Consider the following 13,253-nt stretch of genomic DNA (forward strand, 5'->3'; position numbering starts at 1 on the left):
ATTTATATGTTTACGTATCATTTGCCACTGCTGTAAAAATAGCCAAAGGCCAATGCCTGAAGTAGAAATACCAACTTGTATGCCTGTACAGTACATAATCTGAAGTTTTTTCTATTCTTTTTTTATTTGTAGTTAAAATGAAAGTTTTGAAAGAAAACCACATATTGTCAAACATGGGCTGCTTCCGAAATCACATACTGTGACAATACGTACTGAATTTGAATAAGTACCTACCTATCGGCCGTTAAAACAGTACGTTCTATATAGTATGAGTGGGAGTAGTATGAATATATTTCAGACATACTGCGTCCGCCATGTTTTATGGTCATGTGACCCGTATGCCCTTTGACCTATGACGTATTAACAACATCCTACACGTGAGCGTTGATAAAAACATAATTTAGTCACGAGAAATTAATTTATTGGCACCTACATTAGAAACGGAAGTCCGCCTTGTAGTTTTCTGCTATATTTATTTGATTTACTTTTGAAATTTGACCGTTGCTCAGCTCCCGTGGCATCATGGGATAGAGAAGTGTCCATCCGATCCACACTCACGAATCTTGGCGGAAGTAGTAGACCACCGGGGATTTCTCGCCTACTGTTTTTGGCATACTGAGGTTTCGGACATTCTTGACTCATACTCATTTTCGCCTACTATACAGTATGGAAGTAGGCGATTTCGGACGCAGCCATGGTCTTTAAAAATTAAGCACATTAAACTACACGTTAAAACACCCAGAAGATTTAATTGGCCCGTTTCGGTCTTTGATGGAATTAGCGGAGAAACAAAGCAAAGAAACTGTAATAAAAGCAAAAAGTAATATTCAAAGAAACACATGCAAGAAGATTCATAAGCCTCCATAATTGCTGCGACTTCTTTTTCCGCCCAGTTATTCCACAGCTCCTGCGATGTGTCAGCACTGTAATGTCGAGCGAAGAAGAAGCCATTACTGCTATTAATTGCTTAAGTAGACAGACAGAGTGCAAGGTTTAAAAATGCCTGCCTGACTACACTGCAGCTCTCGCTTAATACAGGCCTTTAATGAGGAGCCCAAGAGTAATAGCTCATCCGCTCTCTTATTCTATAAAGGATAGTAATTGCTTTCATGTAATGACTAATGTTGTGTTTGAGGTTATTATCGAAATATAAAACGGAATGGAAATGAAACAATGCGCAGTCTTGATGAATGAATGAGGCTTGAGTTGTGAATAAACAAAGTTATTGAGAGAGACGGAGCTTGTTGTGCTTACATTGCACATTACGTCAGTTAATAGACTCTGTTGGACAAAATGAAGTGTTATGTTTTTATTACCTTAGAATGAGCTATTTCTATCCACATACACCACGGGTCCCCTTGCATGGAATTCGCCATGTTGTTTCTACAGAAGCCCTAAACGGACAAACTGCTATACAGAGTGCGTTTCGTAATACGTTGTCTCCTTCGGCAAAGAAGTGAAAACGGGACGACATCTTTAGCCCTGTGAGAGCTGCCGTAGTGCTTCGAAAGGGATGGGTGGAGTGAGCCGCTGGTTGCAATTCCCAACCTCACCACTAGATGGGCACCGCTAAATTTCATACACTGGACCTTTAACATACATGTGTCTGGACATTGAAAAATATCTATATTGCATGAACGCAAGTCGGAAGCAAAGTTTTGTTCATATCATTCAAAATCATCTGTGTGGTTTAGGTACGGACTCTGGCCAGGACAGATGAGGCGAGGGGGCTGCTGTGGCTGATGGAGGAGGAAGCTCTACAGCCTGGAGGCTCTGAAGAAACTTTGCTGGAAAGACTGTTCACTTATTACAGCCCTGCTGAGGGAGACAGCAAAGGTCAGAACTCATTACATCTCCTACACATACAGTACCCACCCACACACGTGCGGCAACATAGAGGTTTATGTATGCAAAATTCTTCCAACAGGCCCCACCCTGCTGCTGAAGAGCGAGAAGCTGCATCACTTCCTGTTGGGTCACAGCCACGGCACTGACTGGGTGGAGTATGATGCTCGGGGCTGGTTGAGCCATGCCAAACAAAACCCCGCCTCTCAGAATGCTGCCATTCTCCTGCAGGACTCTCAGAAGTAAGATTCAGCAGTATCTTCTGATATCTATCATGGGCTTCTGGTATATAAACTAGAAGAGTATTAGACACTCCAGAATGCTAAGGGAGGCATTGACTGAAATCACTCATTTTGTATATATATCTTGTCTGCAGGAAGAATATCAGTGGATTGTTTATGGGACGTTCAGGGGGGGGCACCGTTTTATCCGGCTCCATCGCCGGGCTTGAGGGCGGCTCACAGTTGGCTCTACGGAGGGCCACAAGCATGAGAAAGACCTTCACCACTGGCGTGGCCGCTGTCAAAAAGAAGTCCCTCTGCATTCAGATTAAACTACAAGTGGTCAGTACTAGGGATGTGGGAAAACTACATGTGTTCAGAATTAAATATGTGACTAAGAAAGTCTTATAGTGATCGTTCACCCAACCATAAAAATTCAGTCATCATGTTTTCACCCTCATGTTATTCAAATCCTGTACATGACGTTTTCTTCTGTGGAACACAAAAGAAGATATTTTGAGGAATGTGTCTGTTGTTTTGTGTCCATACAATGGAAGTGGGGCTAGTGTTGTTTGGTTACCAACATTCTTCAAAAAAATCCTCTTTTGTTTTTTCTGCAAAAGAAATAGTCATACAGGCTTGGAATGACATAAGGTAAATAAATGAATGAAAGTGAAAATAAATGATGAAAGAATTCGAAAGATTGAAGCTGTATTATAAACCTTCTTGAAGGGACCTGGTGTTCTTAAGATTCTCAAGATTCCACAAGTATGTTGGTTGTTATCTTGTAGGATGCGCTGCTAGACACAGTAAGGAGGTCCAGGGTGCACTTTGTGCATTGCCTGTTGCCCAAAGCAGAAGCTCTGACTGGGGATTTGAAGGTGCTTGGAGGACCGTCACCTCGCTCTGGAGAAACAGACGCTCATGGGGAGAGCTGTGAGACAGGCCTCATGCAACTAGACGTTTGCTTGCTCCGGGCACAGCTCCGTGGATCCAAACTGCTGGATGCTCTCCGAATCTATCGCCAAGGTAAGCAGCACAAAATATGTAGGCAAAAAAACTGCGACATCATTTATTGATCTGTGACCTTTATTTGAGGGCAATATATATATATCTATGAAGAACCATGTATGAAGGGAAATATCCACTTTTCTCGTCTTGTTGTTTTTGTTGACCTTTAAAGTTTCTAGGACTTATCTGGCCACAAACTACAAACGTGTCATTCACAGGATTATTTTGTTGAGTGACGTTTTTTAAGACGTTGCATCAAAATCAACAAATGTTTTGTCACACTTCATAGCCTAAAGCCCTGAGTCATTTTCTCCTGTCTTATCTGGAGAACATTCTCAAGATAAGTGACTGACCGATGGTCTCGACGTTGAGCTCAGCAGCCCCTTTAGTTTCCTAATCTCTCTGTTGAACACGCATCCCTCAGTTCCTGTCATTTGACTGTCCTCTTCCTCAAGGTTATCCTGATCATCTGGTCTTCTCCGAGTTTCGCCGTCGCTTTGACGTACTGACCCCCCACCTGACGAAGAAACATGGGCGGAACTACATCGTAACAGATGAGCGACGGGTGAGCCTGCTATGTGTGTGTTTGTGTGTTGTTCGTCTCCGAGCTCTGTTTGGCTCCTCCTCTCCGAGCTGTTCTTCCATGTAATCGATTATGACAGTGCTGAGGGCAGAGAGCTGTGTTGTTGATTAATGGGCTGTACTACACATCTTTTTCCCCTTAATCTCAGCGCTGCTCTGGTGACAGGGCAATAAAGGTTTTAATCAGAGTCATGAGTGACGACTCTATCAGCAGCATCCTGTCCCATCACTAACCCCCGTTTCTGTTATTGAGACTACAATCACTCAGGCTTTTATTATGGTGAAGATCTAAATGGCTTAATGTGAACTTAATGTGTGTGTAATGTGCGTGTGTGTATTTTGTATGCATTTGAACATGCCACATTTGAACACAGTCAAACCACTATTTTTACTTCCCATAGGGGTGTTACAATATACTGGTATTGTCAATAACCATGCTACTAAAAAACCACGATTAACGATACTGTGTTAAAGGGGTCATATGACAGGGCTAAAACGGATATTATCATTTGTTTTAGATGTAAGGCAATGTGTATACACGATTTAAGGTTCAAAAACGTTGTATTTTCCACATACCGTGCCTGTTTGTATCTCCACTTTGCCCCGCCTCTCTGAAACGCATGGATTTTTACGAAGCTCATCGCTCTGAAAAGCGAGGTGTGCTATGATTGGCCAGTTAACCAGTGCGTAGTGATTGGTCAAATACTGCAAGCGTGTGACGGAAATGTAACGCCTCTTACCCTATTTAGAACATCAGGTTCCAAAGCAATTGTACTGACCGGTACTCCCATCTTACTTGCGTATACATTTGGGCGGTCTTAGTCAAATCATACCACGAACTGACGTAGATTTGTGGGGGTGTGGTTACACGAGGCGTTTCGGGCAGGTCTGGGTGAGCATTCGCTTTTAGATAGAATGCATCTTTTGTTCTGACACTTTAATTTTTGCAATTTTACGTGTGTAATACATGCATGGGCAACTTATAACACACCAAAGATACAGAACAACACATGTTCGTGCCATATGACCCTTTAGTTTGTTTTAACCTGTGACATAAAACACACCAGTTATAATCCGCTTGTAATTTTTTAAAGCTTTATTGTGTCTAACGGCGGTTGCTAACAAGTTGCTAATAGCGACTACTTCCTTTGGCGGGGACGGTAGATGGCATCAGGGATGGATATCTCACAAATAATGCAACATGGACACAAATCTCTAAAAACGTGGATGGATATTCATTCACAGAGTAATTACTTGCCAGGAAACACATTTCTAATAAAGTTAGAAAAAGTTGTCAGAGGCTTAGTGGTGGTGACGTTGATATCGAGCGACCGTAGTGTAGTCTGTTTATAGCCTTATGTTAGCTTTTTACTTCTGCCGATTGTATTTAGGCTTCAAAAGTAATAGATGCTGTGTTCATTTGTAAAGATTATCTTGATAGACAAAACGTTTAAACATCATAAACCTTTGTTAATCACAGATCTTACTGTTTATGGTCCTCCAAAAGTCTATGGGAAAAATGCATAGGCTTTTGGTTGAGGGAAACAATGCGGTGCTAACTTCCGGGTTGGCCAACAAAAATACGTGTTTTACAAGAGTGTTTTGAATTATTGCCTAAAAGAAATGAATGATTATTCATTCACATGTTGCTTTAGCTGTGTTTTTCCGAGGCCTTGCTTTGCTAGCCAAACATCAGTGGATTCCCCCTCAGCCCTGTGATCGTCGTTCAGTCCGAGACTTGGCCTTTCACTCGTCGCTCTCAACTGAACCTGTTCGCCCCTGTGCCCCCAGACAGAGCACTCAATACCTCTCAATGCTTTTAGCTCAAACTGAAGTCATTATTCATCAGTCCACCGAGATTTTTTAAATCCCCTGCCATGTTGTTACTTGCCTGCCATCCTGTCAGGAAGAAAGCACTTTTAGGTGAATGGAGGAGAGAGGTCAGACATTAAGACCTCAAACTTAAGACATTAAGTTGTTTGTGACCCAGTTTTCCCAAGGCGGGTCAGCTTTTGCAGAGAGAGCACGATTCTGTCAGCATGCAGTCCTCATGAAGCTCTGCTGGGCTGTTTCTTTGTGCGCTGAGGCGGAGAGCACACTAGGTCTTTATGTCTGTCTCATGGTTTTGTGTGTGTGTGTTGCAGGCTGTAGAAGAGCTTCTGGAGTCTCTTGAGTTGGAAAAAAGCAGCTATCACATGGGCTTGAGCAGGGTAAGTAGTATGTCACACAACACATGCCCATGAAACCCTTGTCGTAGTAAACCTTAAAAATAATCTTTAAATATAATGATTTTTGGCCAACAGAGGTTTAACCTGATTCTTGTTGAATAGTATCTGGCATCAACTATTTAATTACTCTCATGGGGGAAATTTACAAGGAATAAAATATCTCCTTTGAGAGTTTATGTGAGAGTTGATCTGTTTATATGCATGCGCTGCCCGCATAGTTTTAATGCCAGATTGGCTAAAGGAATTATGCAAGTGCATTTGCAAATATACACTGGGAAGTTGGATTGATGCCCAGTAATAATGCTGTGTCAACATTTGATGATAAACTGCTGCAGAGATCAATAGAAAATGTTCACAAGCGTCTCTTACAATTGAAATTACAATTATTGCCTGTTTTTGATGGGAGCGAATAATACAACATTAATAGCATCAGGCAAACGTTGCCAAGTATTGTGAAATGCAGCGAGGTTGCAATATACGATAAGCCTAGTTTACATTAGAAAGGAAACGTGTTTGTGCTGAAAGTACATTGTCTTAAAGGTATATTTTACCCTAGAATAATATTTGCTCACCCTCATTCTGGCGAAGACATTTGGAGTAAGAATATCCAAATCCTTGCTGTTCCTGGCTTTGTAACGCAAGTGAATAGAGACCCAATGACCCACTCTAAAAAGCGCATATATCCATCGTAGAAAGTTATCCACACAGCTCCAGGGTTAATACATGTCTCATGACACAAAAACGTAAACAAAAACGCTTAATATTTTAAGCTAATTTAGACACGTTTTGATTTACTGGGTCTCTATTCACTTGCATTACAAAGCCAGGAACCGCCAGGATTTTTATTTTTATTACTCCAAATCGGTTCACCAGAAGACAGGAAGGCATGTACACCTAGGGCGGCATGAGGGTGAGTAAATTATGCCAAAAATGTCATTCTAGTGTAAATAAATGAATAAGCGGTTAGTGAATAAGATGCCATTTTTGTCTGTGCTGAAATACCAAACACAAATGTGTTGTTAATTTAACCTTAAAAAGTAAAAAAAATCTCACATTTTGTCATGGCTCAGTGCATTGAATCACTTTGTGGCATACACATTCGGTCTAAGCCACGAGGATCAGTTCCAACCAGATGGCACGATTTCCATTTAGATTGGCGAATCGTTCGGTTCTTCTACACCTCTTAGACACAGACAGACTTTAATCCGCTCTGCCACTGTGCTCACATCTGGACAAAAGCGTGGCAGGGTGGGCTCTGGCCAAAAGGACTCGTCTCCTCCTCTCCCGACGCGAAACACTCGCTGCTCTGGGACAACGCTTTACCCAGAATGCTAAGCTGCAGATGGGACATGGCTGCCACTCTTGGCAGGCGTGCCGGAGCGAGAAAGACAATTATTCTGCGTTGTCTCCCTAGAACAAGCAGGCATAACTTTGCGCCAGGCAGAAGGTGCTTTCCTCGAACTTTGTATGATTAAAGCAACATCGTGCTCTTCTTTTTCCTGTGCAACTTGTGCATAGGAGCGATTGATTCTGGCAGGCGGTGGCTTTCTTTGTTTAGTGTACTCTGGCTTGGCACACGCCGATAATTCACTACAAACACGATCAGTGCAGCAAGATATTGTGCTTTCACACAAAGAACAGTACGAAATAATGACATTCTGATAAATAGCTGATTACATGAATGGGAATGGGGGAGACCGCTTCCAAGAAATACACAAATGGTTTGTTGACGGCCATCATTTTGGAATGCAGATGATGAATGGAGATTCAGTCAGGGGGAGGGTAAAATGCAGTTATGAAAATCAGTTTGATAGAGAGAGTTATTTAGACCCCATGAAATCAGAATTGGAGATTTGTGACGGATCTAGATGACAGCCTTTCCCTTTTATGAAAGTGGATAATGATTGATCATGGTTGATGACTCATCTTGCACTCATGCCATATCATACTGTCTGTCCAATCAGATGCTTTCCAGAATGGAAAATGCCCCGTTCCAAAATTCCCTCGGCCTCTTAGTACTCTAGTTTAACTATAATCTTCAGGCTCTTTTAAAAATTGGACAGGCCCCTTGATACAACCCTCAAGAACTTCCTGTTTCAATTTATCAGTATGTCAACACACTGATTTTATTTTGGGTCTTTATGAATTGTGACACACAATTCTCCTGATATGCAAGCAAATGAGATCTAACCAAACTTGAACTGTGTCCACTGCTTTCTGAAAACCGTCTTTGTACAGTTGCCACCTCAGTACAAAACATCATCTAAATCACACACTCTCCCACAGACTTGCACACAAGGTCCTCTCTTTGCACTCCTCCGTCACCATTTATTCCCCCTTTTCTTTGCGAGGAATGTCATTCTCTTGGTCTCCATGGGAAACGCCACCATTTGACCCCCCTGAAAGAACCTTTCCACTCAACTGACCTTTGGTTGTCTCGTGATGAAAGAATGGGCCAATCACAGGCCCCAGCGGAACACCCTCATGGCTGGGTGAATGTCATGGGGCGACGTGGCTAATAAGCACATCCCAGGATCCACACACAGCAGAGACATTTCTGAACAGTATCGTCATCGTCTTGAAATACAGAAGCATGGCTCAAACAGACTGTAGAGTCTCAGAGGATGATGTAATTCTCTAGAGTAGCATGTTGCGTATGCTCTGTGATGCCGTGGATAATGTAGTTGTGGTCTTTTTAGCATCTCTACCTAATCTTACATTTGACTCGAGAGAACTTAGAATGAAGCACTCGCTCGGGTGATATCGGGTCTTTTTTGTAGAACATCTTCACTGACATTGAGAAATGAAACTCAATTTTCCCTTGCTGCTCTCCTGAGATGGAGAGGTCCCACTCTTATATTACACCTGCCTGAAAGCAGATAAGTGTGTGTGTTGGGGTGTGTGTATATCTGTGTTAGCAGCTGGGCCAGCTCAGCCTCGATGTTCTAATTTGGGTTGTGGGGAGTGATGCAGGTTAATGTATCATCTTTTATTTGTATTTGCGGCACCGTAGGCTTGGCAGCTCAATGCCATGGGGTCTGAGCGCTGTCAAACTGAGCGTGAATATGGAATGATTTCATAATACTCCATTCTCCCTCATGATCTGATGCTTGTAGGTCCTATGGAGAGATTGCCTCCTGTAATTACAATAAGCAAGGCTCTATATCACTGAAAGGCTCTGCCTGCCTTTGATGTGAGAAGGAAGATTATGCTGCCGAGCAGCTCTGGATAAAGGCTCAATCATGAGACATTTGTTGCCATTCCCTCCAATGAGGAGTAATTGTAGCAGTGGGTCGTCAGCCCCCATTTTACTCTTTCTTTCACTTTCTCTCAGTATCTCTCTCTCAATTTCTCTCTTAGAGGTGTAATGAAACACTCAGCTCACAATTTGATACAATACAGCATACTGGGTTCTTGATACGACAGTATTTTATTTTGAACAAAATTGTATAAAGTCAGGCTAAAATTCAAAAACGGATTAATTGCCAAACATTTTCTATAATATTTTTTGCTGTACCTACAACTTGATATAGAATTGACAGCATGCAAGGTTATTAAATAAAACTTTCTGTATGAAAATTAATTAAATAAGGTCTGTCACTGAGCAATCAAACCAATTTAACATAAAATTAAGAAAGGAATCAAAGCATCAAAGTTTGATTTAAACCATTAATTCACTATGATTTCAATTGTTGACATGGTTTAACTTGGTCAATATTAAAGATTAAAATTGTATTTTTACACTATGTTCTTTACATGATGATTTTACGTAGAAAAGAGTAAATCACTGAAAGATGACTTTAGCTGGGTTTTCTCTCTCTCTCTCTCTCTCTCTCTCTCTCTCTCTCTCTCTCTCTCTCTCTCTCTCTCTCTCTCTCTCTCTCTCTCTCTCTCTCTCTCTCTCTCTCTCTCTCTCTCTCTCTCTCTCTCTCTCTCTCTCTCTCTCTCTCTCTCTCTCTCTCTCTCTCTCTCTCTCTCTCTCTCTCTATCTATCTATCTATCTATCTATCGTGCAAATTGTCAGGTATGCTGGCAATCCACTGATGTTTTAATTAAGTTTCTGTTCATCTAGATTAATCCATCTTTTAAACTAATAGAATGCTAATGCAATTAGACCATGTCCAGAGTGATAAATCTAAGTCTGAAAAACCAGGACATCCGCTTCATTTTTCTCTGATTAAATGTCGTAATGGGGGAAGGATCGTGAAGTGTTAATCCAACTCGGTCTAACACATATACCACAGAGCGGAAAATGACAGTAAACAGAGCATGAACAGGGGTTTAGAGGAGGCCATCATACCTCCAGAAGTGTTGCCTGCTGAACTTCTACCCTCAAGAATGAAAAATGCAGTACATGACTGCAGTAAAAACATTAAACAGTAACATACTTTTTTCACAAATGTACATGGTCAAATAATTTGTTTGCATACATCTGATAGTTGTGCTCTGTGTGCAGGTGTTCTTCAGGGCAGGTGTATTGTCTAAACTGGAGGAGCAGAGAGACATCCAGACCAGACGCAATATCACCCTGTTTCAAGCTGCCTGCAGGGGCTATCTGGCCCGACAAGCCTTTAAGAAGAGGAAGGTAAGTCCTGCTTCCCCTGTCAAAGAGAACTCATATGGAGCGTGGAATTATATAAGTCTCTGACTTAGTTAACCTTTTGTGTCACATTTTAGTGGAGACGTTTAGTATTTAAGCTGCAGGCCCTCTCTTGGTGAGAGCTTTCCATTCGTCATGAAGTTTGTCCCCGAGTTCATCAGAATGTCATTGCTGTCTTGAGTAAAGTGCTTCGGCTCTGGCCTCGGGTGACAGATAGCATTCAATCAGCACGTCTCTGGGGAAAAAAGCCACCTGCCCCACTGGCCTCCATCACAGGCCTATCGATTCTTCCGCCACCGCGTGCCCTCCACTCTCGCCCGTGCCCTCTATGTCCATTAATTTCTGTTTTGCCACTCACTCGGTCTCTCTTCTGGGTTTAAGCCCTTCCGTTTCCTCCGTCTCAATGTCCTGCCCCCGCGTTGTTCTCTTTTATTCACTTCTGTCTTTCTCACTTCCTTTGAATCCCTGATCCTTTGTGCAGCTCTCTTGCTCTTTTACCGTCACATTCAGTCTGCCTCAGTGGGATTGGCTCACTTACTGAGTCACTTCTACAGTTGCCTGTTGGCATGATTACAATTAAATGAGATAACTGTGTTTGTCGAGCACTTTAAATTCTGAACACGTTGTTTTAATCCAAATAATGAATTTTGTTTGTGAAATTTAGTGGTGAGGCATCCACCCCTCCCTTTTGAAGCACTACGGTGGCTGACACAGAACTAAGATGTTGTCAAGTTTTCGCTTACTAGCCAAAGTAGACACACAGCACCTTTAATGCATAGAAGCTTTAAGGTCCTAAAAAAGGTCTTTCAAATGATGTATGATAGTGACAGTTCTTTAAGTTATATTACTATAACAATAGCAATAGTGTGCGATCCGTAATGTTTGCCACCCTATAGCCATTTCTGTTTAAAACAAAGTTGCTGGTGAGTTTAAGTATTATATCCTTACATGTTGAAAAACAACTGACATTACGTGCGAAATCCAACCCGACAGCTTAACTTTTAAATCAGTATTATTATAAGCTTATCATTATGAATTGTGGAAGAGAGACTGATTTTGAACACTATATACTTGTTCATTAACTTGATTTGTTTATTTTTTAACCAAAAAAGGGATAGATTGCAGATTTAATATAATATTTTGGTAATGAAAATATTGCCCATATAGAATTGTGCAAGAGTTGCTTATAAAGCGACAAAAAATGTAAGCATTTTACGATTTTATTGTATGATCGTTTATTGTAAGTTCAATGTGAATACATTTTTTCTGGCCTTGTGTATTAAAGCTACAATGTGTAACTTTTGCCCCTCTATCGCCATCTTTATTAAAACACATTTACATCAAACAATGTCAAACTGAGGTAACCCTCAATAGATAAAATCATTATTTTAATTTTATATTATTATATTATATATCATTATTTATTTTAAAGGTAAGAAAACCATTTTAAAAACTCAATAATTGATTTTGGTTTATTTTTTTAACAAAACAGACAATTATGCATTAAATTTGTATAGTTAATAATTTAGTTATAGAGTTAGGTAATAGATAGTTAATCGTCAGCCAAAATGTCATCATCATGACAGCTGTAGTTGCCTATGACTCTCTCTCTCTCTAAGAGCAGCCTTTGCCTTACAAAAGTTCATGTGGAAGGAGGAGGGCTCTTACTGGAGACTGAACTCCTCGCGCTGCCGTTGGCCCTTGGGTGGTCAGCTGTTTTGGCATTACAGCTTCATCAACATCCTCTTCCCCTTTCACAGTAGCACACAAACTCAGAGTGTTTCCTTGGTGAGACTTTGTTGTCGGTTTACCACAGAGCTCTTGACAGAGTCAACACTGTTGTCTGGATGTTGTGCTGTAAGTAAAAGAAGCTGTAGCTGTTTGAATGAGCTTTTTTCTTTCTAGGCTGTTGTTGGTATCGTCAGGACATTGGTAGGGATTGTGTTTTCTTCCCTTAGAGCCTGCGTGGAGTTTGTTTTACCTTAACAGGGCAAAACTGTAACTGTGATTTGTAGCTGAGTTGTTTTGTAGACGTCGCTATGAATGTACCTCACGATGTCTTGTGTTTCTTTAGGTTTGGTTGACTTCTTTGAGGTCTTGTTGTTTGTTGAAGGGTTCACTGGTATTTTCAACTTTCTGTACAATTATTGTCCCCCACAAGAGGCATTGTCTTCATGACTCAAATCAAAGCTACCTGTCTCCAAAGGACTTCTTTTGTCAAGCACATGTCAGAACCCTCAGCTTTTTTTCTAGACATGGTAAGTCTCGGATGTTACCAAAGGACCCCACATAGTTTGATGCTATTTCACGCTTAAAAAGGCAAAGTTTTTCTCGATCTGACAAGCTCAAATCTGATTGGTTAGATTTATCTAGTTGTAGTCAGCCTGAACATAAAGTACAAATGGTGAAAGTGGAAGGACATAACTGTTAGTGCGCTACTGAGTAATTTCTGCTACTGAAGTTCTGAAGAATGCATTTAACAATGTCAATACAAGGAGTGCCATGTCGAGTCATTACAGCCTCCCTGGGAGACACGTGAGACTTGACTTCCTCTCCCAAACCACAGTTGCCACATTGCAAAATCAATTTGATTGTTTCTCTTACAAATCGATAATTGAGGGATCTCAGCACCTTTAAGTCTGTTCCAGTTTTATGCTACTACAAAGCTCTTATTCCCCCATGATTTCTCTCTTTCTCTCCTTCTGTTGCTCTCTGAAGGGGGGGAGCATGTGAACACAGATCCAACTCCACGTGGGCTCCTTTGAA

The 13,253-nt window shown here is 41.3% G+C and overlaps 1 protein-coding gene across 11 annotated transcripts in view; it reads left to right on the forward strand.

Annotated features, from left to right (window-relative positions):
• myo18ab (myosin XVIIIA b) overlaps window positions 1–13,253 on the forward strand; it is a 104,615-nt gene that overhangs the window by 56,538 nt on the left and 34,824 nt on the right. For all 11 annotated transcript variants that reach the window (XM_057350290.1, XM_057350291.1, XM_057350292.1 and 8 more), the window contains 7 exons: window positions 1,695–1,836; window positions 1,928–2,087; window positions 2,222–2,408; window positions 2,858–3,095; window positions 3,533–3,642; window positions 5,804–5,869; window positions 10,344–10,472. In XM_057350290.1, coding sequence (XP_057206273.1) covers window positions 1,695–1,836; window positions 1,928–2,087; window positions 2,222–2,408; window positions 2,858–3,095; window positions 3,533–3,642; window positions 5,804–5,869; window positions 10,344–10,472 — 1,032 coding nt within the window. The remainder of the gene's footprint in view (window positions 1–1,694; window positions 1,837–1,927; window positions 2,088–2,221; window positions 2,409–2,857; window positions 3,096–3,532; window positions 3,643–5,803; window positions 5,870–10,343; window positions 10,473–13,253) is intronic.

Source organism: Triplophysa rosa, linkage group LG14 (assembly GCF_024868665.1).
Source record: "Triplophysa rosa linkage group LG14, Trosa_1v2, whole genome shotgun sequence".
NCBI lineage: Eukaryota > Metazoa > Chordata > Actinopteri > Cypriniformes > Nemacheilidae > Triplophysa > Triplophysa rosa.